At 44.9% G+C, this 27,544-nt stretch overlaps 1 protein-coding gene across 2 annotated transcripts in view; it reads left to right on the forward strand.

Moving 5' to 3' along the window:
- The window catches only part of NOL10 (nucleolar protein 10), a 79,600-nt gene that overhangs the window by 650 nt on the left and 51,406 nt on the right, over positions 1-27,544 (forward strand). For both annotated transcript variants that reach the window (XM_037528529.2, XM_054701388.1), the window contains exons 2-13: positions 515-560; positions 2,698-2,796; positions 3,548-3,625; positions 4,661-4,698; positions 5,853-5,989; positions 6,705-6,770; positions 7,617-7,677; positions 11,315-11,400; positions 15,798-15,876; positions 16,880-17,029; positions 19,944-20,010; positions 26,029-26,081. In XM_037528529.2, the coding sequence (XP_037384426.1) occupies positions 515-560; positions 2,698-2,796; positions 3,548-3,625; positions 4,661-4,698; positions 5,853-5,989; positions 6,705-6,770; positions 7,617-7,677; positions 11,315-11,400; positions 15,798-15,876; positions 16,880-17,029; positions 19,944-20,010; positions 26,029-26,081 (960 nt within the window). The remainder of the gene's footprint in view (positions 1-514; positions 561-2,697; positions 2,797-3,547; positions 3,626-4,660; positions 4,699-5,852; positions 5,990-6,704; positions 6,771-7,616; positions 7,678-11,314; positions 11,401-15,797; positions 15,877-16,879; positions 17,030-19,943; positions 20,011-26,028; positions 26,082-27,544) is intronic.

Below are 27,544 nucleotides of genomic sequence, written 5' to 3' on the forward strand. Positions count from 1 at the left end.
GGTTGCGAAGCTGCCGGCGACCTCTGCGGCGCAGCGGTTCGATCCCCAGCTGCTCCCCGGCCACCGGAGGAGGGTCCCACATGGCGCGCAGACCTCTCCTGCCGCCCGCTGCTCCCCTCAGCAGTGTCCTTCGGTCCTTCTGCCTGTTCTGCTCCCCGCTCTGGCTCTGGTGAATTCTCTCACCCTCCCGCGCTTCTGACTGTACCCAGTGCATGTATAAACCAAACAAAAACAAACAAATAAATAAAAAATAAAAAAGACATGCCTCTAGAAAATTAAAAAAAAAAAAAGTTATAAAATTTTATTGTCTAATAGGTTTAAATATCATCAAGAAAAAAAGAATATGATAGTGGGGTTAGGATTACAGAATATTTTCACTTTCTATGTTATGTGTTCCTATAAGGTTTCAGTTTTTTTCATATGAGGCCCATTATTTTTGCAGAAATAGAAAAAGACTAAGCAGAAAAAGACTAAAAGAAAAGTTGTAAAATGAAGTCTCTTTATTTTCTTTAAGTGGCTTTCTGACCGGAAGAAGAGAGCCCTACAGAAGAAAGATGTTGGTGAGTATTACTGTTTTTCTCTTCAGCTACATTCATGGTTCAGATTGTGATGCTGTCATTCATTTGCTGTTGCCATAGGTTTACAAAATGCAGTGGAAAATAAATTATTTCCCTTATCCCTCTTAAGAAACCTTTGCTGTGGTTGATAGGTTCCTGGTGGGTGTGGGATTTGATTCTGCCTACTTACAAGCTATCAGCTAGCCTGTTCTGTTCCATGGATGGCAGCCGAAGTCACAAGCCTCCTGGGTCAGTCCTGTCACCTGCAATCCCGTTTTCCCCAGCCCCTCTCCCAACGACTCTGGAATGGCTTTGTTCACCAGCCTATCCAAATCTTTTTCATTGGTTAAACCCAGTTGTTGGGTTTTGAGATTTGGAGACAGTGAACATTTGTATTCTTTTTTTTTTTTTTATTTTTAAGATTTATTTATTTATTTATACAAGCACTGGGCACAGTCAGAAGCGCGGGAGGGTGAGAGAATTCACCAGAGCCAGAGCGGGGAGCAAAGCAGGCAGAAGGACCGAAGTACACTGCTGAGGGGAGCAGCGGGCGGCAGGAGAGGTCTGCGCGCCATGTGGGACCCTCCTCCGGTGGCCAGGAGCAGCCAGGGATCGAACCGGGGCTGCAGAAGCTGCGGGCAGCTTCGCAGCCCAGAGCTCAACCGCTGCGCCATTGGGGAGGCCCAACATTTGTATTCTTAACTAAGTATTTTATATACAGGACATATGAAAATGAACAATAAAACTCACTGCAGAAGATTCTGATTCTTTTATGTTGTGTGTGTGGTTGATTTTATACTTAAAATCATTAGGGACAGATTTTCTCCATTATAACTTGTCATGTATGAAACATGATTTATTGCCTCATGTATTTTATCAAATACCAAGATAAATACCCCAAGGCAAACATCTTGGAAAAGTAATCTTCCTAAATTAGGGGAGAAAATTGAGCTTTTTCCTCGCTGGCTGCCTGAAGGTGTACCACCATCGTGAACAGCATAGATACCCTCCAGGCCAGGAAGGTCACGACCCTATGGTTTTGTCACCGGAAACACATGACCGGTCCTTCACCCTGGGGAGGCAGCAGCACCTAAGAGAGATGCGGGGAAAACTGGCTAAAATATGCACACCCATCCTGGATGTCATCTTTGTATTTGGATTCAAAACCCACTTTGATGGTGGGGAGATAACTGGCTTGGTCATGATTGCAAATTGCTGAGTGACAAAAAGGAAAATGAACCTAAACATAGACTTGAAAGAAGACCAAGACCTCAAGGAGATGGTGAGGGGTCTCAGGAACAGGATGCAGGCTGTCGGGGGCCTGCAAGGGCCAGCTGGTGCTGGCAGCGGGGAGTGAGGATCCTGTGGTGTGATTGTGTGGTGATTATGCAGATTCTCATGAGAGGATCCATAAATTAAAACCTTTAGAAAAGAAAAAAGAAAGCCAGACCTTAAAGGAAACCCAAAATGGTTGCTTTGGTGATGTCTGCTGGCCTAATGGCATCTGATCCTTTCACGCTGCTCCCTTGTCTGGTTGGGGGAGAGCAGACTCAGGTTAGCGGGAAGAAGCGGGTGCTGACTCCTCCTAGCCGTCTCCGAACTCACTGTTTTCCACAGTGAGCCGCCCCCCTACTTGCTTGGTTGGTGCCTTATATTTGGGTTTAATGCACGAGGCAGTTACATGCCCTTTAGAGTCACAGTCCTTGCTGCAGGCAGTGGGGTAGGAGGGCACCACCAGAGCTGCACGCTCCTGTCAGATGGAGCCAGTCTTGCGAGTCCCTGCTGGTGTTTGAGCCTGGATCCTCTTGGCAGCAGATCATTGGTGCCAGGATTTTGAATGTCTGAACATTTACAAGACAATTTTTTTTTGAGCAGTCATCGTGGTTTAATGTTTGTTCTGTTCACCTTTATCCAGGTCTTAACACTATGTCATGCATTATTTGGCTATTTTAAAAAAGTTAATGAAACATACTTCTTTTTGAAGAGTAAATATGAAATACTTAGTTTAGAAAAATGTTTGAACCCTGGCAAGTCATGGGGGACAGGGCACCAGGACGATCCCTGCTCTGTGTGCTTTGCCATCCTGTGGGAGGAACAAGCACGTAGCGGTGACCCGGGTGCTTCCTTTCTCTCTCTCTAGATGTCCGTAGGAGAATTGAACTTATCCAGGATTTTGAGATGCCTACTGTTTGCACTACTATTAAGGTGTCGAAGGATGGACAGTATATTTTAGCCACCGGTAAGCTTGTTTTTGGTTGTGATTTACATACACTTCATAGCAGGTATGGCCAGGTTTTCTTTTTATTACTCTAACATGTTCTTATAGAAAGTTTCAAAGTTTATTGAAAGCATTGTGGTAAACATCTGTTTACCAACACCTAGATTCTGCAGTAATGTTTGCTGGATTTGCTCTGCCACATGTCTCTCTCCCCCTCTCTGCCCATTCTGTTTTGGGTGCCTTTCTGAAGGAGCTTCAGTGGGCAGTATACTCCACCTCGAGTGACTCGGTATGTGAGTCATTACCTGGAGTTCTGTATGTCCCTATCTACAGTGAAACGCACAGAGGACTCACCAGAGACAGAGTAGGGAGCAGAGCAGGCGGGTCTACTGACATACACTGCCGAGGGGAGCAGCTCCTGGCTGGGATGGAACTCAGGCCATAGCAGTGATAGCACAGAGACTTAACCCCTAGGCCACCAGGGAGGCCCCTTCATCTTTGCCATTCTGCTGCCAAAAACATTTTGTTATTTTAATATCTTTTGTTAATTATTTGTAAAGCTGATTATTTGTGTTTCATTTTCTGTGACTTGCCTGTTTATATCCTTTTGCTCATTTTCTCCATGGAATATTGGGGAGGGCGACTTTTAAATTCTATGATATGGTTACAATTATCCCTCCTTGCCTCTAGACAAAAAATATGTTCAACCTATTTACAGGGTGTTTACAATTAGAAAGTATGTCCTTTAGCTTTTATATGACTTTTTTTATAGGAACATATAAACCTCGGGTTCGATGTTATGACACCTATCAGTTATCCTTGAAGTTTGAAAGGTGTTTAGATTCAGAAGGTAAGTAAAAGGTTAAATTTGAATTTATGAAAGTAGCTCTTTGTAATTGGCTGCTTTTCTCCTTTTTAAAATAGGAGGGGGGTTGTGTACCATTTTCTGTGCTGTGTACCAAGTTGCCACAAACACAACAGCTTCAAACAGCCACTTAGTAGCTCACAGCTCTGCAGGTGAGGTCTGTTCAGGCGCTGCTCTGTGCTGCGTTCAAGGCCGAACTCATGGTGTCCGCAAGGGAGGCTCTCACCCGTCGCCTCTGGGCCTGACTCCATTTCCATTCATGTAGGTTGTTGACAGGGTGTACTTTGTTGGGGCTGTAGGGGCCTGGTCACTGTTTCCCACAATCCATCAGCCTGGGGCCACCAGCCATAGAAAACCGCTTTGTAAGGGCTCACATAACCCTAACCCCGCCCCCTTTGCAGCAGGTGGTGTGGTCACCGGTGGCCTTCGACGTGCTCTGGCGGTGGTGGCTGTACAGGCTCCCCTGGGAACACATTGCTGTTTGTATCAGATGGCCTCATGTTTGACATCGAGAGAAAAGAATTTAATGTGATATATATCCTAGCATGTTTCACCCTTTTCTTTTTAAAAACAGTAGACACCCCATGTGCTGTTAACTTTCACTCTATTTTTGTCTAGCAGGTGTGCTGTGAATAACTATCAAGTTAGTTACCTTCTCTTAAAGCAACACACTTTGAATGTTTCTTAATCTTATTTTATATTGAACATCTCAGAAAAGCCATGGAAAAATCTAGGAATCATTCTGTTTTGTGAAATTACCTTTCTAAATTTGCTTTAGTTCTGCAGAAAATCTAATTGATCTGTATTGAGAAAATATAAAGCTTTTAATTTTCCATTTGATGTTTTGGGGGCAATATAATGTGGCAACTTTGTTCTTTTTTTCAAACAAGGACAGCAAAGAAGTAAAAGCAGTTTTCTATGAAATTTTTGTGCTGAATTAGAATCTTCATATCAGAGTCATATTTTTACTTAAAATGTGGATTGATGATATACTTTTCCCCACTGCTTCTTGTTTTTCAGTTGTCACGTTTGACACTTTGTCCGATGACTATTCAAAGGTATGCTCAGCAGCACGGCTTGCACTGGCCATAGCAAGAAATAAGGGTGGGATTTATTTTTATGACATATTTTTATGATCCCATTCATAAATTAAAGATCGATGTGTGGTAAAACAAGGCCTATCATTTTCAGTTAATCTGTTTAACTTGTCACATGTTTGATGCCTGATATCTTTTAAAAATGACAGTGATAGAGAGGGCCTTTGACCAGTCTAGTGTCAAAATGAGTTTCTTAAATTGCATATGAAGTTTTATGCACGTTTAAAAGAATTGGTAGCAGTCATCTTTTTTAGACCATCTTATTTATTCTAGATTTGTGAGTTTGATCATTACATTTAAACGAGTGTAATTTGCAAGGTCGCTTTCCTCTTGTTCAGATATGAAAAGTAAAATAGCAGTGTTTTATATTTTATTTTCCTGACCCACCAGCGGTCCTACTGTCTTCTGAAACAACTCAGCACGTCTAGATGTGCGGGTTCCCTTTTCTTCTCTGTTCCTGATGAGTCTCTTTCAGATTCTGTTCCTTTGAACAGTGAGCTGGCCACCAGTAAAATGCCTTATTTAGCTTAAAATAAAAAAAATTGATGATGTCAGATGTCATTTTGAAGGAAAATTGAATTTTCTGACCTGACATAGCATTATACATTATCTTCAGTTCCATAAACAGCAGAAACTTTTGCCTGTTTGCCACATGTTTTGGGACAAGTAGTTTTATAGTGTATTTTCTCTAGATATTGATGAATATGCTTAAAATACCACCTGCAGATTTTTAAGATACCTATTACTATATTGAAATTAAATGTGTAAGTTTTTCAACCGCTGCATAATTGTGAGATTATTAGAATGTGTTCTTAAGTAAAACAGAACCCCTCTCATTGAGGTCACCGAGGGGGCTGTGCCCGTAACGAGCTGGAACCACGTGCATGCCCGCAGAAAATAGGGTTTGCAGAAAGACTATCTCAGGTGCAAGAAAGCTTTGAGAAACCAATGGAGGGGTTCAGTTCTTCATCACAGGGGCGAGATGTGTGTGTACTATGGGTCTACAGAAAGAGGGAGGTGGGGAGAGATCAGAGTTTTTCTTTGCCAGTTCAGTGATGATGATGAAATAAACATTTTATGAGGCCTAAGCAAACATTTTCTGTTTTACTTTTCAGATTGTCTTCTTACATGATGACAGATACGTTGAGTTCCACTCACAGTCGGGCTTCTACTACAAGACCAGAATACCCAAGTTTGGGAGAGATTTCTCTTACCATTACCCATCCTGTGACCTGTACTTCGTAGGTGCAAGGTAATTGGGACTCATCACCCTCCTTTCTCCTTTCTACCTGCCAGACAGTATCTGTTCTTGAAATTGGGGGAGAGATTCAAAGATGAATTTGACACAACCCCACCTTTTTAGTTGGTTGCCTGAGGGTCTACTTGGATCATTTAGGAATCACATCTTTTTTTTTTTCCCACTACCATTGGAGTTTTGTGTGTGGTTTTTTTTTTTGTTTGTTTTGTTTTTTTTAGATTTATTTATTTATTTATACAAGCACTGGGGTATATAGTCAGAAGTGCGGGAGGGTGAGAGAATTCACCAGAGCCAGAGCAGGGAGCAGAGCAGGCAGAACGACCGAAGCACACTGCTGAGGGGAGCCGCGGGCGGCAGGAGAGGTCTGCGTGGCATGTGGGACCCTCACCCGGTGGCCGGGGATCAAACTGGCGCTGCAGAGGCTGCTGCGGGCAGCTTCGCAACCCAGCGCTCAACTGCTGCACCACTGGGGAGGCCCACATCTCTTTTTTTAGCTGCGGTAACACTGCGACTCAGTGGTACGGTTCTGTACACAAACTCACAAATAAGGTGATTTTTTTTGTTTTTAGATTTAGAGTGCACGTTCATATCTGTTACAAAGGGAAGTGACACCTTATGAGTGATATGTGCAGACATCTAAAAGTATATTTATTTGAAGAAAAGTTTATTGTAGTTTTTTAGATTTTTAACTTTATTCTTTACTTTGCAGCTCTGAAGTTTATAGGTTAAATTTGGAGCAAGGACGGTATCTGAATCCACTCCAAACTGATGCTGCGTGAGTACCGCTATGTTTATTTTGACCAGAAGATGGCGCCAAATGCTCACATTGTCATGGCAGTGTTGCTTTAAGCTATGCTCGGGGGAGTTAGAGTACCATCAGCCTTTTCTTAAATAAAAAGTTCACAGGCCTGGTTGTTTTTAAAAACATATTTTATAATATATTCAGCTTAAAAACTTGGTAAAAAAATTTTTTTGAGCCGTTGTTTAGACTTTTGTGATTTTGCTCTGATACACTCTCGTGAAGAGGTTTTGAATTAACTTGGAGTACCATTTTATAAAGTTTTCATTTTCTTTGTTTTTGTTAGTAGACATTTAAGGTTTTCTCATTGTCTCCTTTTAGCATGCATTGTAGTTTACACAATTTTTTTTTTCTTTAGCATTTCAGAAAAATATTTTGAATACCTTTTTCTTTTCCCCCGAAGTCCTTTAGGCCTGAATTTGTCATCATAATACTGAGTGATAACGACAATAGTCCTTCCTGCACGCCAGGCATTATTCAGTGTTTTAGATACATTGGCCACTTGAATCTTGGAGCACGTTTGTGTGGGAGGAACTGTTACCTCCATTTTACAGATGGGGCAGCTGAGGCCAGCTGACTCGGAGAGGGTCAGTCACTTGTCAGGGTCATACAGTGGTCCCCAAGTGTCCTGCTGGCAAGCAGAAGCTGGTGACTGCGTGCCAACACGCAGCCCTTTCCTGGCCCAGTGCTTTTCGGGTGCAGATGAGTGAGAGAACCTGCCGTCTTCATACAGCTTGGGTTAACTGTCGATGTAGAAAGTTTATTGACTGCCCTGCTTCCCCAAAGTGGGGCTAATACTCTCTTGTTGCACCACTGTTTTAGGGAGAATAATGTCTGCGATGTAAATGCGGTGCACGGCTTGTTCGCCACGGGAACAGTCGAGGTAAGTGTGCTCAGGCCTTATTTGTTTAAATATTTTAGTAATTTGATGATGAGTAGAGTTTTACTAAGAGAGCCTTGTGGTCCCGCCAACAGGGTGCTGATAAACTTGGCCGCATAGCTCTCTGGTGTGAGGGTGGTCTCTGCACGAGGAGGCTACTGTGCCCTGTCCGCGAAAGTAGGCATCTGGCTTAGGTGCATCGCAAGATGGTTGTGCCAGATGCCAAAGGCACAGGTGGCCAAGCGGCCACAGGGCCACCAGTTGCCTGCTCCCCTTCATGGGGGCGGTCGTCAGCGTCCAACTCTTTGTGCCTCTTAGTGCCTTGTGTGTCATTACTTTCCTGAGGTTTCGAGTCCTCAGTGACAGGGAGACTCCAGAGGCCCCGGTGAAGATCACAGGGAACACCCTCTGGAAACCTCACACCTGGAAGGGCACCTGGGATGTGATGCAGCTGCAGGGCAGCAGCGGGTTTCTCTTGAACCGCGTTATCTGTGAACTGGTGTTCTTGGTGCTTGTCAAGAGTGTTTCTAGGCGTGTGTTTTTAAATTATAATAATGGTAACTACGCAATTGAAAAAAAAGTAGTATTAAAAAGTGTCCTCTGTGGTCTCCAATTCCAAAGACCTGGCCCCAGAAGGAGCGCCTCAATGCTCCACGCGCCTTCTGTCCGTCCACGTGTGCATGTGTATAAAAGTGTTTTACAGAAATGAAATCATATTCTGCCATGGCTTTCCATTTGCTTTTTAAAAATACAGTAGCATGGGCCTCCCTGGTAGCACAAGGGGTTAAGGTGCAACCTATGAAGCTGTCCGCAGCTACCGCAGCACAAGTTCGATCACCAGCCAGGGAGCTACCCACATGGCGCAGCAGACCTCTCCTGACTCCCTGCTGTTCCCCTCAGCAGTGTATTTCAGTCAGTCAGCCTGTTCTACTCCCTCCTCTGGTGAAACCTCTCACCCACCTCACCTCTGGCTTACCCCAGTTTTTGTATGCATAAATAAATAAATAAAATACAATAGCATATATGTATGCCTTTGTGTTGCTACTTAAAATTACTTATAATACAAGGGTAAGTTTTTAAAACTGATGAATAGGACTTCACTGTTCTAATGTACTATCTTTTATTACAAGTCCATATGGTGCCATTTAGGTTTCTTCACTCATTAATTTTATGAGATTAGGATTTGAGATATAGAGCAATCGAGGTCAATTTAATGGAGTTTTATAAAACTTCATCAAATATTTCTTATAATACTATTATGCCTAAACCAGGCCAAATAAGTTTTCTCTTGGTATTTATTTGCGATCACAGGGATATTTCAAAGTGGTTTCTTTGGGGAAATAGTTTCAAGATGGTGTCCTTGTGGAGCAGTGCAGGCTGGGCCTCAGGAGCGGTCGTGAGTCACACGTCTGCCATATCACAGCCCAGAGGGCTGGCACGCGGGGAGGACAGCCCCCAGGAGTCTCGAGGCTGGGCCTCCTGAAACCACTTGATGGTTGGGGGCTCGGAATTTGATATGTAAAGTCAGACTGAACTTCAGAAGTTATTTTTTGCATTATTTTTGACATTGTATGTTGAGTTTTGGTCTCTTCTGTGAGTTATTGTTACTTTGGTAAACATTGGGGAGTAAGAGTTGCATTTTGTCTGTCTGAAGTGCATGAGTGCCAGCTTGGCAAAGAAATATTCAAGGTAGGCCACAGAAAACCAGTCTGATTTAAAAAAAAAAATTGTAATTATTCTGGAATTTAGCTGCATACCCATTTTTTGGTTTAGAAATGTGATTTTCCTTTTTTATGTCCATAAGCTTTTTTTTTTTTTAAACCTTTTTTTTTTAAATTTATTTATTTATACAAGAACTGGGATACAGGCCAGAGGTGCAGGAGGGTGAGAGGATTCACTAGAGACAGAGTGGGGAACAGAACAGACACTCTGACTGAAATACACTGCTGAGGGGAGCAGCGGGCGAGACAGGAGAGATCTTCTGCGCCACGTGGGTTTCTCCCTGGGCGGCCGGGATCGAACATGTGCTGCAGAGGCTACAGACAGCTTCACAGCGCTGTGTTCAACCCACTGCACCACCAGGGAGGCCCCCATAAGCTTATTTTGAGAAGACAGGGAACTAGACTATTTGGATATACCTGCTTCACAATTTATACGATTTCTCCTCCTTTATTCTTTGTGACAGATGTTTTAAATAATATCAAACAAGGAGATCAAACTTTCTAAGTATGTTTATGGCCTTGCTTTTAAGGTAGTTCATATTTTTAAAAACTTAAAAACTTAAGTAATTTTTTTAATCATTACAAAGTCAAAGAATAAAAAGTGAGAAGGTTAATTCCCTTCTGTCCTTTTCTAATCTCGGTTCCTTAATTAAACACTTCATAATCTGTTGGTCTTTATGTACGAAATTTATTTTCTTGAAGACCATGGGGTCATATATTTTAAGTAAATTGCTTTTAACATGATGAGTACGTCTCTCGTACATGTGGACCTACATCTTTTCAAAGGCAGTGAGGCATCAGGTGCCTCTGCACTCCGGAGTCCTCTGTTTGCAGTTCTGTTTTGTTTCTTTTGCTTTTGCTCCCCCCCCCCACCCGTTTTTTACTCTTAGAAAATTCACACCTCCTGAAGTGTCGCACATTGGCTTTCCATTTTCTTTTCTTTTTCTTTCTTTCTTTTTTTTTTTGGTGGGACCCTCGCCGGCGGCTGGGGAACGAACCGGCGCTGCAGAGGCTGTGGGCAGCCTCGCAGCCCAGTGCTCAACCACTGCGCCACCAGGGGAGGCCCTGGCTTTTCATTTTCTAAGAGAGAAAAAGTGAGTGTGTGTGTGTGTGTGTGTGTGTGTGTGTGAGAGAGAGAGAGAGAGAGAGAGATGTTTGTAAGCTATTTGAAAGTAAGTTGTAGATATTAGGACATTTAGCTCAAAATATTTCCAAAATGTTTTTTTCTTAAAGTCGAGGACTGCTGCCTTTAGAATCATAATACCATTATCGTCCCTAAGAAATTTAACACTGATACAATAATAATTGAATATTAAAATTTCCCCAGTTATACCAAAACATATTTTTCATGGCTCCAAACCCTCCTCCCCACCCCCCAGTCAAGGGTCATGCATTGCTGTTGGATCTTTTTTCTTACCCAGCTTTTCCCTCCTTGGCTTTTCTAATTATAAAAGAAATTCAGATCATGATAAAACATTCAACAGTACTGAAAAGGAGGGTATAGAGTGGAAAGTTTAAAAATTCTATTTCCCTCAAATAATCAGTGTTAATAAGACAATGTTGTGGTAAAAATGCCTAAAACCTTCCCAATAGCTGCCATTTTTAAAAAAAAAAAAAAAAGATTTATTTATTTATTTATTTATACAAGCATTGGGTACAGTCAGAAGTGCAGGAAGGTGAGAGAATTCACCAGAGCCAGAGTGGCGAACAGAACAGGCAGACTGACGAAATACACTGCTGAGGGGAGCAGCGGGCATGGCAGGAGTGGTCTGCATACCATGTGAGCCCCTTGCCAGAGGCTGGGAATCGAACTGGTGCTGCAGAGGCTGCGGGCAGCTTCGCAATCCAGCACTCAACCACTGCGCCACCAGGGGAGGCCCTAGGTGCCATTATTTAAAATGACTTTCATGTTTGTTTAGGGCCGTGTGGAGTGCTGGGACCCACGGACTCGTGGTCGGGTTGGCCTGCTGGACTGCGCGCTGAGCAGTGTCACGGCGGATTCCGAGTAAGTGGGGATTAATTTGCAGTGTAACTGTTCATCAACTTCTGATTTAAACAGTATATTAATACTAAATTAAAGCAGATTGATAAAGGGTGATGTCCTGGAGACATAGCTGTCTGAGGTTGTAGTTTGTTGTGTTTTCTAAAGATTTGTTTTTATTTATTTATGCATACAAGAACTGGGATGCATATCAGAGATGTGGGGGGTGGGAGGCTTTACCAGAGACAGAATGGGGAACAGAACAGGAGGCTCTACTGAAATACACTGCTGAGGGGAGCAGCGGGAGACAGGAGAGGTCTGCCCCGCCATGTGGATCAGCTCCCTGGCCGGGGATCAAACTCGTGCCGCACTGGCTGCCGGTAGTTTTATAGTTCTGAAACTTAATCCCTTGTGCTACCAGGGAGGCTGAGGTTGTGGTTTTTGTGATAGTTTCACATACAGGTCCTTTCTTTTGAAAACTTACATAAGTGACTAAGCCAGATTCCTGTCTAAAGTACTATACGGAATGTCTTATTTATGCATTTGCCCTAAATTTTGTTACAACAAATACGCTGTGGGATCTAGTGATGGAAGTAGGTGCCACCACTCCAGTTAGTAAGCAGAAAGATGTGCTTTGAATTCTAAGGTAGAGGGAAACTGTTGTTTTTGATATTTCTTATTTACCAATTCCTACATTGAAAACAAGTAGAAAAATAGCACATACTTGGGGGATGAAAGCCTCTAAAAGCTTGAGTTAAGTAAGAAGCACATGCACAGTCTTTTCCCACTCACCAGGGTGGTTACCATCCCACTATTCATAACATCCGCCTTCAGACATTTTTCTGTGCTCCAGTTACATACTGTGCTCTTGGTCAGATCCTCAGCATGGGGTTATTTGCTGGAATTAGGTCTGGAATGCCCTTTCTCTCTGCTCTTGATACTCATAGTTACATGATTTCACTAGCATGTGCTAATTTCAGTTGAGCTGACCTTCACTTGTAACTGATAGCATGTGGGAAGCCAAGTGTTTGATGGGGGTGGGGGGCTATAGAGACACTGAGCCCTCCAAATTATTGAAGAATTTTGTGTCACTTATTTGGAGGAGAGAAGAATTCATACAGTTCTTTCTTTTAAAAGGTTCAGTTCAGGGGCCTCCCCTGGTGGCACAGCAGGTTGAGCACAGTGCTGTAAAGCTATCGCCAGCTACTGCAGCATGAGTTCAATCCCCGGCCAGGGAGCTACCCACGGGGTGCAGCAGACCTCTTGTCTCCCCGCTGCTCCCCTCAGCAGAGTATTTCAGTCAATCTGCCTGTTCTGCGCCCCACTCTGTCTCTGATGAATCATCTCACCCTCCCGCACGTTTGGCCTGTACCCCAGTTCTTGTATAAATAAATAAATCTTTTTAAAAAAAGGCATATAAAAAAGAAAGATTCAGTTCAGGTAAAGAAAGTATTGTTGACCTTAAAAAAAATTTAAGAATCACTGAATTAAAAAGATAACTCTTTCTAATATATTTATTTTCCCTTATATGATAAGAAAAAAATTAATTATTCTTTTAATTTTGACATTAAAGTGAGTATAGTAATTTTCCTCTATACATGCCAGTGAACAGTTTTATATTAGACAATTTTAAAGAGGACATTCACTCATTATACACCTATTTTACTTTTAGAATTAGACATTTTTATTGTGAGATGCAATACATTTGCAGAAAAACTCACCAAGCATCACGGTGCAGACTGCCAAATGATTCAGATTACCCTGTCTGTTAATAGACTGGACCACCCAAACGCTCATATCCTATTTCATCATGTGGGTATGAAAGAAAATCAGACTCCTGTTTATTTTTGTAAAGTAGGAAATCAGTTGTGAGAGATATTTACCCCTTCCTTGGAAGAAAAGAATTTGAGATTTTCAAACATTACCTTGTCTCTGGCTAATCACAGAGAAACTGGGGCTCCAGGACACACTGTCATTGTTTCATCTTGAAGGAGGCATTTAAGAGATGGGCCCACAGGAGTTATTGTCAATCTGTCTTAAGAGGTGATTGCTACTTTAAATTTCATGATTATAACAGAAGCTACGTTGTGGGAAATTTAAAGAAAGAATGTGGGGAAAAAAACATCTTTCTGTTTGTTTTAATTAAGCCTTTATTTTTTAGGGTGAATTTTAGGTTCACAGCAAAATTCCATGAAAGGTACAGTCATTAAAAAAGATTGTCTTTGGTAGCATGCAAGCATTTAGTCTCTTCTTTTCTTCAGTAGAATATTGACCCATACATTTCTAGTGGGAATGGGACATTTTCCAGTTGTGTGATAGAAGTTATTTTGTTGATTAAAGAAAATTTGTAAAGCTGATTTATACTTAATATAAAAAGATACTGAGAAGTTCAGAAGTACACAGGCTGCTGTAAAGATGACCTCTGCGCACACAGCAGGCCTGGGTCACTAGTCCGCTCTCACCTGCCCACTGTCACACATCCATTTCTAGCTCTGTGGTGTTTTTCTTGAGAAAATAACTGGAGCACAGATTTCTAGGATTAGCAGCAAACTTGTGTGTGGGCTTCTGTGCCAGTTGCCGAACTGCCCAACGGGAAGCGGCGCCCCGGTGTGCTGGCCTGTCCCTGTGTGCAGCGTGCCTTCCCCACCCTCCGTGTAACACCACTGAATTGCCTGGACAAGCCTGGGGATACTGCTGAAACACAACCTGGTAGACGTAATTACCCACAGATAGGACTTTCTGTTTGCCAGGTGGTACACTCAGTTCTTTACTTCTGCCACCTTAATACAGCAGCCACTTGTGACATGGTTACTGTTGTATTTGTACAGCTGAGGAGATATTGGCTCCGGCATATGTAAGCCTTTAAAAATTAATGCTGGGCCTCTCCGGTGGCACAGCGGGTTGAATACCGCGCTGTGAAGCTGTCCGCAGCCTCTGCAACGCAGGTTCCCGGCTGGCCAGGAAGATTCCCACATGGCGCGGCAGACCTCTCCTGCCTCGCCCGCTGCTCCCCTCAGCAGTGTCTGTGGTCCGTCTGCCTGTTCTGTTCCCTGCTCTGTCTCTGGTGAATCCTCTCACCCTCCCTTGCCTCCGACCTGTACCCCAGTTCTTGTATAAATAAATAAAATCTTAAAAAAATTAATGCTGCAGAGGCATATTTTTTCTAGGGAAAGATGTTCATATACCTGTTAAGTGGAAAAGCAGATGACACCGTTGCCTGTAGAGTTTGGTCACACTTTGACAGGTAGAAGAGTGAATACATGTGTGTCATCACAGGGGAATGCCTGGATGTGTACAAAAATGTAGTTTTGCTTGCTGATTCAGTTGTTTTCAGGTGACTTAATTTTTCTTTATGCTTAGCCATATTTCTTCTTGTAAGCTGTCACCTCTGTTAATTTCACAAAGATGATTCTAAAGATAGAACAGGACAAGAGAAAGCCGTGTAAATGCTGGGGTGGGGGCGGCTGTCATTTGCAGAGGGTGTGACTGCCTGAGAAAGCCAATGGAGTCAACTGGAAAACTGTTAAAACTAGGATGAGAGTCAAATAATGTGGCCACAAAATCAATGGTATTGATGTATATCATCACCATTCATTTAGCAAGATACAAGGGAAGGCAGTTCTCATAACAACAGAAAATGTGAACTATCGAGCAATAAGCTTAGTAAATACCTTGGTGAAGAAAATGATGTGAAGCAAAGAAACTTGAATAAATGAAGAAAAATAACATTACTGCACAGAAAAATGATTTTTCTCAAGTTTATTTTCAAGAGTAAATGACTAAAAGTGGTGTGGATGTGAGCCTCAAGGCTCCACACTGATGCTTCAGTGTAGTCACTGGCAGAGGCCGTAGGTGGCACCAGAGGCCTGAGAGTGTGCGCCAGCAGCAGCCTGGTACCAGTCCTGGCCCCGATGAGGGTTGTTGGTGTTGATACTCTTGGTTCCTGAATAAGGAACATATTCCAGATTTTTGGCCATAACCACTCATAAGATAAGAGATACTGCTTTTTTATTTTCACTCCCCAGGGTTAACTTTAAAAACAGAAATGGGCATACCCATGCCTGAATGTAAAATCATCCCTTAAGCAAAAGGGATATTTCTGTAAATACCTTGTCCTAACAAGTAAAATGAGGGGTATTTCATACCGAACCTTTTAAATTAGTTTCCAAATTTCAGGAACTTTTTGTTTGTAGCTACTTTGAACATATTTCTTTATCTTTCAAGAAGATAATCTACAGGTTTTTAAAGGTAGAGTACACTTATATGTAAAGTTTGTATTTATTTTGAATAAGAAAGTTTGTATACAATTAACCTCTTAAACAAAAAAACCTAGAAATAAAATTTTCCTCATTGGAATTGGATGTTAATACTGAGTTGTTACAAGAAGGAGGTTTCCCTGATGTGAGTATTTTGCCTTTCAGGGTCAACAGTTTACCAACAATCTCTGCTTTGAAGTTTAATGGCGCCTTGACCATGGCAGTGGGAACATCCACAGGACAGGTAAGTGTGTTCAAGTCAGAAATTTCACACTTAATGTTAGTATTTCAGAAGTGCTTGCATATGGTGGGAAGCATCCACAAATCTTTTCTTTGCAGTAACAGAAGCTGAGGCATTGTTATGTGGGCCAGAGCAGAGAGTGTTCCAGAATGCTTATTCTTCTAGCACCCGAGTAGTTTCCGAGTCTGACTCAGTGCCAGGCCTGGAAGCTCTGGACTGGAGTTATGGTGGGGTCTGCTCTCTTGACTGGTTTAGAACATTTTCCAGAGTGTGGAACAGATTCTGTGGTCCAGAACTTTGGAAAGGTCTAGAGTCTTACTTCCATCACAGTGTGCACTTGAACATATATTGAAGGCTCTGAGAATTCTGTAGATGAGAAATGTGTTCACTGATTTGCAAGGAGTGTGTTTTCACCTAGCTCCATTAGCCAGTCCCAAGCATCAAGGGGTCAGCGGAAAACACCTGAACAAAGGCTAGTGGGGGTGGGGTCGGGGTGAGGGAGGCGCTGCCAAGGTTTTCTTCGGTTCCTTCAAGGCAGAGCCTATAGCTTGCAGGTTTCTCTCCTGCCAGAACAGGTCTGAGGCTTGGATCTGTCACTTGGGACTAATAACTAGCTTCTCCAGGAGCCCCCATGGTCCCAGCCTGCACCCCCACGCAAATCTGCCAGGACTGTCCTCGTTGTGCCTCTGGTTCCCTCCCGCTCAGTCACAGGGTCTGACCATCGGCCTCTGTGTGTGTGTGAAGTTAACAAATGAAATAGATTCTTTTCCTTTTGCTTCCTTCTAAATATAGCTCAGTAGTCCTCAGACATGCCCTCTGGGTAGTGGAAGAGATTTTCCTAGAGGTGTTTTGCGGACTGACTTTAGAGCCTGAGGGAGGGTCTCTGTTGTGTTCATGGAAAAGATAACGAAGCAAATGGGCAGCCGTTAAGCTGAGTTTTCAGATGTTGCTTTTTGAAAGAAAGTATTTAGTTTATATGAACAAATAACTTGTTTTTTTCTTTTAGATTTTATTGTATGACCTTCGCTCTGATAAACCATTGCTGGTTAAGGATCACCAGTACGAACTGCCCATTAAATCCATTCATTTCCAGGATTCATTAGATTTGATTTTGTCTGCAGACTCTCGAATTATCAAAATGTGGAATAAGAATTCAGTATGTATTTTTTTGTTGAACTTTCTTTCTGATTTGTGTATTCTCCTAATGTTCCTTTTCTTTTTCTTGCCTTTTTTGAATTACGTGTGTTCTTGGGAAAAGGAAGCTAAGTGTCCACTGCAGAGTTCTGTAGGAAGTCAGTTACTTCAGGGTAGATAATATATTTAGGTAAAGTAGTTCAGAGTCCTTCTGTTGAATTTTTCCTGGTTTTGCTACAACTGCATTCTTAAATGTTCAGTTAGGCAGAATAGATGATTGTTTAACAGTGTGGCTCATGAGAACCCCACCTTCACCTTGAGGCCCCCTCATAGCCTTAAGAAACCTTTATGAGCTACTAATTATCTTCCCCTATCAGTAATATTATACAGCTGAATGTCATACCCGTCCCCATCTCAAAGGGTTGGATTGTAGAAATGACACCTTTACAGTTATTTCTGCAGTGTTTTTTTTAAAAGCAGCTTTTTAAAGAACATTTGATTCTCTCTCCTCAGTTCCAAGTATCATTTAAAAAGTTAACTGAATTCTCTATTACTGGTTTTAATCTGCTTTCTGCTTTTCGTTTTAAAACTTAAGTATTTTGAAAGACGAATAAAAGATTGATTCAATATAAATGGGACAAGTTCTTTCAGTATAGTAGTTTAAGAGTTATTTATACATAATTATAAACAACATCTTTTGTCAAAAAGGGTCATTTTTTTTTTTTTTGAAAGCTTTATTTACTTATTTATACAAGAACCGGGGTATAGACCAGATGTGCAGGAGGGTGAGAGGATTCACCAGAGACAGAGAGGGGAGCAGAACAGGCAGACTGATGAAATACACTGCTGAGGGGAGCAGCGGGCGAGACAGAGGTCTGCCGCGCCATGTGGGACCCTCGCCGGCCGGCCGGGATCATACTGGCGCTGCAGAGGCTGCGTGTGGACAGCTTCACAGTGCGGCGCTCAATTGCCTGCGCCACCAGGGGAGGCCCTCACTTTTTTTTTTAACCTTTAAAGGGTCACTTTAAAAAAAATCTTTGGATGAAGGGCAGTGGGTAAGGTCCAGTGGCCTCAATGTCAGCTGCCGGAAGCCCAGAGTCAGTCTTGGGGAGGAGGGCTGGGCAGAGGTGCTGCCAGCAGCCCCATCACACAGCGCTGCTTGTCAGAATCCCTGGCTGCTTGACCATTTCTTGTGTTTTGAAATTTTCACTTTACTAGCTCCTTATATTTTGGTCATCATTTTTCCTCTGGATCTATTTTTGGAGACTCAGCGTGGTCCTTGGGGTGTGCTTTGCCTCTCAAGCACCTGGGACTTCAGCAGAGGATGTCCTGCTCTTCTCCGTTCTTGGCAGAACCTCCCTGGTGGTGGGCTGGGAGGTGACGCCTGCTGGCTTTCACTTGTAGGGTCTTGAAGACTTTCTTGGGAAGATTCATGGAGTCTTAGGCCAGAATTTCCTCTGCTCTCTTCTTGGCAGTTCCAACTAATTTACCCTCAAACTGTGTTCAATGTGTATGTTTTCATTTTTTAAAATGGCTAAACTACTGATACAGTGGAGGTTATCCTCCCTCGAGGTAATGCTGTTATCAGTTACATGTCCTTCCACACTGCACGGTTTTCTGTAATGTGCATGATTTCTGCGAGCTGTGGCATCTTTGCTTTTTGTTCCATGCTGTATTTCCTTTTCCACTTCCTTTTTTCTTCTCTTCCTCCCCCATCCCATTTCAATGAGAATTTGAGAAGAAAGGAGGTAACTCTATGAATTTCATTTTAATTAGAATTTGGCTGCCGTTTATCACACGGTGTGATGCGACGCTCTTCCCCTATCGTGTCAGTGCCCCCACCCTTTGGCATGGGCGCCTGGCCCATGCTCTAGCACCCATCGGTGCTGGCAGGCTCATCAGCATCGTTCTCAAAATCGTCCTGCTTTAGTTGTCACCAAGTTGTACTTAGGCAGTGTGTTTCCATGGCTGGACCCCTCTCGGCCAGCACCAGTTTACTGGGTTGTGCTCAACTTGCCTTCCTCTTTCACCCACCTCACCACCTTCCCCATTTCCAGCTTCTTTTGTTGTTTTTGCCTTTAACTTTCCCTAATTGTCAAAAACATAGCACATTTCCCTCCACATTCAAAATAAAACGTGTTAAGTTAGCTTTAACGGTATTAAACTTACATTTTCTGTGCCCATGGGATTTTTGGTAGGTTGTCATGTATCCAAGATTTTACTTGGTCCTCCTCAAAACCTTGTTATGGCAGATAATTGTTTTCATTTTATCCTGTTGACCATTTTTTCCCTTTTTGTCTTGAGTACAAATTTAACGGAGGTATATTTAACAGAGCCCTAGGATTTTTTTTGAAGTAGGTGTACAACTTCATTTTAAATTTTAGCCTTACTGTATAGAAGTTATTTCTGAATCTTAGTATTTATTTTCTTGGGTAACTCATCTTTCTCCCCTGGGGTTTAGTTTCTTCATCTACAAAATGGTGACATTTGATAGATTGACTAAATGAGTTTGCTAAGATTTTTTTTTAAGCCTAAATTTTGTGATTTACTTGGGTGATTTGGTTTATTTGCATAGAAGTGTGTGCTTGAGTTCTCGCTCCTGTGTACTTTGTTTGTTTGTTTGTTTTAAAGATTCATTTATTTATGCATACACGAACTGGGGTGAGAGGATTCACCAGAAACAGAGCGGGGAACAGAACAGGCATGTCTACTGAAATAACTCTGCTGAGGGGAGCAGCGGAAAAACAGGAGAGGTCTGCTGTGCCACATGGTTTGCTCCCTGGCCGGGGATTGAACTTGTGCTACAGTGGCTGCGGATAGCTTCATAGGTTGTGTCTTAACCCCTTGTGCCACCAGGGAGGCCTTTATTTTCTTTTTGTGACGTTGCCAAAGTTGTTTTTACTGTTTTAATAATTCCTTTTTGCTTCCTCTTTTAGGGGAAAATATTTACTTCGTTGGAGCCAGAACACGACATCAATGATGTCTGCCTCTACCCCAACTCAGGTACACAGTTTGTAACAGAGCGTTGTTCAGTGACACACACTGAGGGATGTTTTGTTGGGTTTTAAACTCATTTTACGTCGCAAGTCAGGGTTTTAGCATGGTCAGACAATTGTTGGATATTGTACTCAAAAAATAAAGAGCAGGAAGTGGTGTGGATGATTCAGAAAATGGCACTCTGAGTGACTCAGCCCCTAGCCAGCCAGCTGTTAGAGACACTGGTAACAGCATTGAGGTAGGTGGCAGGCGAGGTGCTATTTTCATGTGCCCTTAGCTCTTCTGTGCAGTTAGTAATGGCATGTGGAAATTAGGGCTAGGGCTTGAAGGCTGGCTGACAACGCACACCATGCTCGCTGGGCTGTGGGCTTTGGTATATTCTGTCTTGCCTGTTCTCAGCAAATTATACAGCACATCTTGAGGTGTTACCTTCAAGGCAATCTGTGCAGCATTTTGGGGCAGGAGAGGAGAGAAGAGCAGTTGCCACTCGGGCGGCATGTTGTAAGGACAGACTCAGGTCGTTTTGGTGGAGGGGTACAGTCTGTTCTGCCTGGACAGATGGCATGAGAGTGCGCGAAGGCATGTGGGAGCTGCTGGAGAGCCCAGTACAGGTTCACTTGCCCTGAGTTCAAAGAGATGCATGGAGTTGGGAGAAGGGGTTGGCAGGTGAGGGACTTGTTGGCGAAGAGCAAGGAGAGGATCCTTGGGTCTTGTTTGGATGGGGCTCCCCGCGTGCCAGAGCCGAGGCCGCTGCAGGAGAGCAGTGGGGCACGTGCTGCAGGCCCGGGGTGCTCGTGGACTGGTCTGGGGTTCCAGCCTGTGCAGACCGCTGCCAGAGGCTCTCTCCGTGCAAAAGGCACATGAGTTTTGCGCTAAAGTGAGTAGGAAGTGATGCTCTGAGCTGAGACTGGGGACACGAGAGATCGCGCTGGGGAGGGAGGATTGTGTTTTCTTTTGTGAACATTGGCATGTTAGGCGGCGATGGCACAGTGACAGGTGGCAGAGGGTCTCAAGCCTGGTGCCCGTTGAAACTCCCTGGGAAATTTTTTAGAAATAGATTCCTTGGCCTTACCCCAGATATGTTGACTTGGAGTATCCAGGGGAGGCCCAGCAGCGTGCTGCCCCAGCCGCCGCCCCCTCTTGGGCTATGCTGCTGTCAGCCCTGCCCCACTGTCTGGCACTTGGGAGCCGCGTCCCATGCACGGTAGAAAGTAAGGCCTCCAGACAAGCAGGGCTGCACATTTTGAGACATGTGGCTCAAAAATGTGAGTCATTTTTGACTGGGGAGACTGAGGCTGACGTGCGGACAGGAGGCTTGTGGAGCCAGGAGCTGGCTGAGCAGGAGCCGGGCTTAGTGCGACCCGCATGTCTGCTCGATGGATCTGACTTCTCCCCTGGGACTCAGATTAAATCATAAATGAGTTCACTTTATATTCATGGTAAAAATAATAATATAGCCTTTTTAATGGGAAGTAAAAGGGTTTCTCTCTGGGAAAAATGTCTAGGACATTTATGTAATGAAGATGTATTTATAGCATTTTAATTACACGCTTAGAGTACTGTAATTTTAGGATTAAATGTACACTTATAAAGTAATTCCTGTGAAGAAATGCTAGACAGTTTGTACAGAAATATCCTCAACCGATAGCAGTTTAAAAACAGTCCGTATCAGGCTGGCGGGCTTACCCTGGCCCAGATCCGCCCGGCTGCCTGGTTTGTTGCAGTCTGTAAGCTGAGAGTGATTTTGTTTTTTTGAACAATGAGAAAAAGAATGGTTTGTGAACGTGAAAAGTGTATGGAATTTACAGTCGGTGCCTCTTCGCAGGAGCAGCTCCAGGCGAGCACTGGGTCACCCGTGCTGTCCCGGTGCCCCAGCTTGGAGTAGTCACCACTTGAATCACCACTTTCCAGAAGCAGCTTGCAGCTCCCTGGTCTGTAGCACTCATGTCACAGAAAGGAAGGGTCACTTTATCCCCAGTATTTTGTTAGGATAAATTTCAAACATCATGAGAAGTCGAAAACCCAGTAGGGTGGCAGCTTGGTCTCCCCTTGGAATAGCTGTTTTCTCTTGGGTTTATTTGGATGCGTGCGTCTGGCGGAAGTCGGCAGCGTCGTGTGGGCCCAGTGGAGACGGACAGCCTACTGGTGGCCAGGCCGCTCAGTCCCAAGGGGATCGTACATCAGCCCATCCCCAGGGGTTTAGCTTGCTTTTTTGGACCGGGATGAAATCAAGGAGGGGTGGAGGGGACGTGACTTCGTTACGTGTTGTTGGTTTCTTTCGGTCCTGCTCGGAACCCGCCCTTTTCGTGCCTTCTCCGTTGACTGTCGATCCTCCCGGGGTCAGGCTGGTGGTGTCGAGGCTGCTCTCATCCTGTTTCTCTGTGGCTGTTCTTCGTGGTGTCCTGTAGCTTGTTGTTCGTCCACACCTTGTATTTTTTCCCTAAAGTAGAAGCCAAATCTGAAACTGGACCTCAGTACTTGGGACTCGACCCTGGGCCGGCTCCCAGCCCGCGCCGCTGCAGGGTGCACTTGAGCTGTCGGGAGCGCGGGTCACTTCACAAAGCCCGCTCGTGGCGAAGGCGACCACTGTGAGAGCACTGTTTGGGCCGGAGGGATCACCAGTGTTGATAGACAACTTACATGACGCACAACTGCTAGCCAGACGGTCTGTTTCCCGAGGCTGCGGGCCCAGCGAGGCGGGAACCGCCACAGCTGCTTGGGGTTCCTGAGTGAGGCCGATTCTTGGGCCTCGCTGTCTTTCTCGGGCGTCGCTCTCCTTCCCCCTTCCCGCTGCTCCTCTGTGTGTGCATAATCATTATGACCTTGTGCATATTTTGGAAAAACTGAAACGTTCATTCTTTATGTTGTCACTTACTCATTTTGGAGTAATTAGAGTCGAATCATGATTACTGTGTTGTAATGTTTTTCTAATACCAAAGCTGTCAGAATGTTGAGAAATGCTCTCACCCTCCCTGCTCCCGAGACGCTCCTGCTCTCATTGCTCATCCAGCCATCTCGGCAGCGTCTGCGTAGGCAGCAGCTCCAGCTCCAGTGTGTTGAGCTCACATGTGTCCGCACCCCACCCCAGGCCTGTCGAATCAGGATCTCCGATTTCAGAGTCACTGGTAGAGAGAAAAGATTGACTTACGACTCAGAAAGCCCTTCCTCAGGCTTAATGATTAGGTAACTTACCCAGGCTCCGTGTCTCGCCCACCTTCAGGGGCTGCGGAGCCTGCCCTCTGTTAAGTGCACAGTAGCCTTTGCGTCTGTGTTCTCTATGCAGAGGGAAGGCTCGTAGGGTCATCAGTGTCCTCGGTGCCCTGTGCGTATAATGAACACAAGGGAACAAGGGTCCCGGCTTTCCCCAGGCACCGTCCAGCGCGCACAGGGACACGAGGCGCTGACTGACCACCTGTGTCCTCGTGCGGCTCGTCTCACATCCACCTGGTGATCTGCCTGAGCTATGCTTTAAAATTTCCAGCCCATTGCAGACTCATGCTTGTAAAATACAGCAGAAAAGAATTGCTAGAAAAAAGATCACACCTTTGGATGTCATTGCCGTGAGAGCATATTAAGGTTGTAAGTTATCCGTTCAGTTTCTACATCTCTTTTCCGCTGAGTGCAGGTTTGCAGACTGGCGCAGGTGCTCTTTGAGTCCCACTGCCAGAGAGCACTGCTGCCGGCGTCTCCCGGCTGCGGCTCCAGGGCCGCCCCAGCCCAAGCGCGTGCTGGCTCCCGAGGGTGCCCCGCCAGCCCAGCCCGAGCGCGCTGTGCCGCCATCCGGCACTCGGCTGCCTCACTGGGTGTGTTCTTTTGACTCCCTTCTCTTAAAATTCACCTTTTTATTGTTGAAACCATAATAAACTTCATTGTGAAGAATCTTGAAAGGAAAAACCATCCATAGTTCCACGATCTCATCACAGTATCATTACTTTCTTCATTATTAAAGAAATCCATTTACTGTGTTCGTGTCTTGAATTATCATCACATTATACATGTAATTTGCTTGCTTTGTAGTTCGACGTAATTACAAACATTTTTCATGTTGCTAGATTGTTGTTTACGTTGGCACTTTGAGGGTTTGTTATTTGATATTGCAGGAAGTCTTTTCCTTTCGCCTGAGACAAAATGGAGGTTGAGCGCCCACATTATGTGGGCTCTGGAGTCAGCAGCTCCCCGGCTCTGTGCTCCCCAGCTCCGTGATGACCTTGCACCAAAGATCTCATTTCTGAGGCCTCTTTTTTCTCTGTGGCTGTAAAGGGCCTGGCACGTCACTTCCCATGATCATGCTGGTTCTGCTGCTCCAGCGTTTCCTTTCCCTGGTTTGATTTTTCTGCTCCTTTCTTCTTAGAGACTTCTTACATTTCTCGGGCTGGTGAGCCTCTTGGTTTTACTTCTTCATGACCGGTTTCTGCCCTGACCCTTCCCACTTCAGTTCTGGTAGAAGTCAGCTTCGCCCGTTACCCATATGTGGCCAAGGGAGGGCTCACCCCACGTAGCCAGCAGGCTGCTACACGCAGCCCGGGTTCTTCTGTGTTGTGAGAGTAGAGCCCTGGCCAGTTGGTGCGGGCAGGTGGGTGCGTCTCCCTGGAGTATTGTTGAGGGCGCAGTGCTGAGAGTTGAGCCGGTGCAGCCGGGCTGTCTGCATCACGGGCCTTCTTTTGGGTTGTGATGTGTCCCTTCAGACGCCAGGACGTCTTTAGCCTTGTGTAAAGGGCTGGGAGGAGCTGGTAGTGCTGTTGTGAGACTTGGGGAGCACAGTCAGTGGAGAGGGTTCCCCCCATTGTGACCTCAGTGAGCATTTGTTTCCAGGGCCGGAGCAAGTGCCCAGATGGAAGATGCAGGAGCTGCCAACTGAAAAATGTCCCTTATTTGTGTTTTGCTTTCATTTAGGCATATAGTCTAGCTTTTCCTCGCCTTCCTCTGCGAGCTTTTTGGCAATTTTCGTGGGGTGTGTGTGTATGTTGTTGAGGGCTGCTCACAGTTCAGGGCGGGCTCCCGCTTTGGAGTTAGGTGTAAGATGTGATTCTGTGGGCCAGTCAGATTCAGACTCTTACTTTTAATCTTTAGCTTATTTAGTAAAGGTAGTGTAGTCGGATAGTCCAGATGTCTTCCCTCTGAAGTGCTGTGAATTGTGCAGCTAGGTTTTTTAAATGAATGTAATTTAGCTCATCCGCAAAAGTATTTAAAAGCAATTTAGTCTTGTTCGTTCACATTTGCAAGCTACCGCATGAATGTGCGTTTCACAGCTACCGTTAGCCAGCACGTGATGGCACTCTTGGTCCCTTTGAGCCTTTTTGAAAATCTATAGACCAGGACTGACCGTGGTTCTTATTTCAGAGTGTTGTTCTGTGTCCACTACCATGATAGACGCGAGTGTGCTTGGTGAACTGTAAGGGACCACAGTGGCTGTTCTTGTCAGTCTTATTTAAAGTGCATCATTCTGGAACAGACTCTGAGGGCTGAGGAGCTGCTTCAAGAGCCTTGGGGAGGAGCCATTTTCAAAGAGGACAAAGAAGAGAGAACAAAACTTAGACATTTCTCTTTGGTTTTGTACCAGAGAGTAACAGACACAGGTTACTGTTGCTGCCGGGATGGTTCCCCTTCCTTTTGAGTCCTGGTACCCACCCTGGTTATGCCCGTGTGCAGTGCACCGAGACAGCCTTGGTCCATGTCTGAAGCGTGAGCCGTTCTCCCTTGGGGATGACGGCAGACTTTGCGCAGACCTTGCTGGCAAGAACTGCCCTTTGCTTTGCTTTACTGAGCTTGTACAGGCTGATCATTTGCAGGTGGGGAAGGTGGTCTTTCCAGCAGCCAAAGGTGCCAGCCTAGGAGGGCAAGGGGCTGACGCCTGCCTCCTACCTCCCGGGGCCTGGCTCTTTGGCCATATCCTATTCTGCGCGCCTCAGCATTTGAAAATGTAGTAAGCCGGTAGGAAAGGGTGCTTTTCTTACCCCTTTTTCATTGTATTTCCCTTTCATTGTATTGACCATTGTTTACTTTTTTCATTGTGTTTACTTTTAGGAATGCTCCTCACTGCCAACGAAGCCTCGAAGATGGGCATCTATTACATTCCGGTGAGTGATACGAATAGGTGTCACTGTTTTCACTGTATTTTTAAACTGGGTGTATTGGGCCTTTGTGTAAACGGGCCACAGGGACTCCCTCCCAAGTTCATTTTGCTCCTTGGAGCCAGTGAAATAGTGTTCCCCCACATTCTTTGCAGCAAGCTGCTTCGTGTCCCGTTCAAGTAGACACTGCGGGTCGTTTTGTCGGCTTCAAGAGTTTGCTCCCCCACTGTTAACGTTCTTGTTTGTAATAGGAAAGGTGCCTGGGAAATCAGTCTCTTAGCTAGAAAACCACTTCGTGCAAAGTTGACCTTCATTACTTGACGATTGGTAGATGCCGCTCTCTTCTTTGATTGGGGAGAGAGACTGGGGGTTAAAGGGCGTTAAAGATCAGAACTTTGTTGGGGTGGGGTCTCTAACCACTGTCAGCCTCGGAATAGGAAAGTGTTTCATTTTTATGATGGTTTTTTGGGAAATAGTTCAACAACATGTATATCCCTCTTCACCCCACCCCCACATTTGTTCCTGTTGGCGTTGACTTTCTGTGGTTTCGGGAGGCTGGTATGTTGTTGCAAGCACTTCAAGGTATTCTGGTTGAGAGTGAAGTCAAGGCCACTCAGCAGCAGACTTTTCTGCTTTCCTGGCTTTTTAGTCATTCCTTACCCCAGATGCCCACAGATACGGCTTCGTTTTTCCGCCCTTCCCATCTTCGTTTGTCCAGTAAGTGTATTTCTCCATCGCACAGCGGGTGTTGGCGCAGCGCTGCCTGCTGGCTGCAGCGTGTCGGCCCCGGGCGGCCCTCTTCTCGGAGAGTCAGAATGAGGGACGGAACAGGCTCGGCCCATTCAGTGTGACCGGTGCTGTGCTTCAGAACAGCGAGGACAGACACTCAGCCCCGCCTGGAGGTGTAGTGGGTGCTCAGAGAGAACTTCCCAGAGGAAGTGACTTCTAGGGAGAGACCTGAGGGGCGATTATAGAGTGTGGCTGATGGGGATGGGTGGAGTGGGGTACAAAATGGGAACAAGATCTTGGAAGTGAAGGAGCATATGTGCGGTGATTAGGGATAACGTGACCCCATGCCAAGGACTAGAGAGGCTGGGTAAGGTGTCAGATGGAGGGGTGCGTGGGGAGCCAGATGTGGGGACGTGGGGCAGGGAGTTCTGAAGACGTCGTTCTGGGGTGAGAGGTATGAAGCCACATTTGCTTTGGAAGGGTCGCTTTGACTGCCACAGGAGAGTGGATCACATAGGCTCTAACCCAGAAGCCCCGGGAAGAGGCTGTCACAGACCGGGAGCAAGGTTAGTGCTGGCATTACCGGTGCCAGCCCTCCCTTTTTAGTAGTTGGAGCTTTTTGGGTTCTGGGGTAATTTGAAGGGAGGTCTGACTCCGCAGGCAGTAATTTCAGAGTTTGTTATCCTTGAATTGCCAAATAGCATGTCTGAGGCATTCGCCGATGAAAACTTGCACAGATC

This window comes from Talpa occidentalis, unplaced genomic scaffold (genome assembly GCF_014898055.3).
Source record: "Talpa occidentalis isolate TD23 unplaced genomic scaffold, MPIMG_talOcc4v2.1 talOcc4.5, whole genome shotgun sequence".
Taxonomy (NCBI): Eukaryota; Metazoa; Chordata; class Mammalia; order Eulipotyphla; family Talpidae; genus Talpa; species Talpa occidentalis.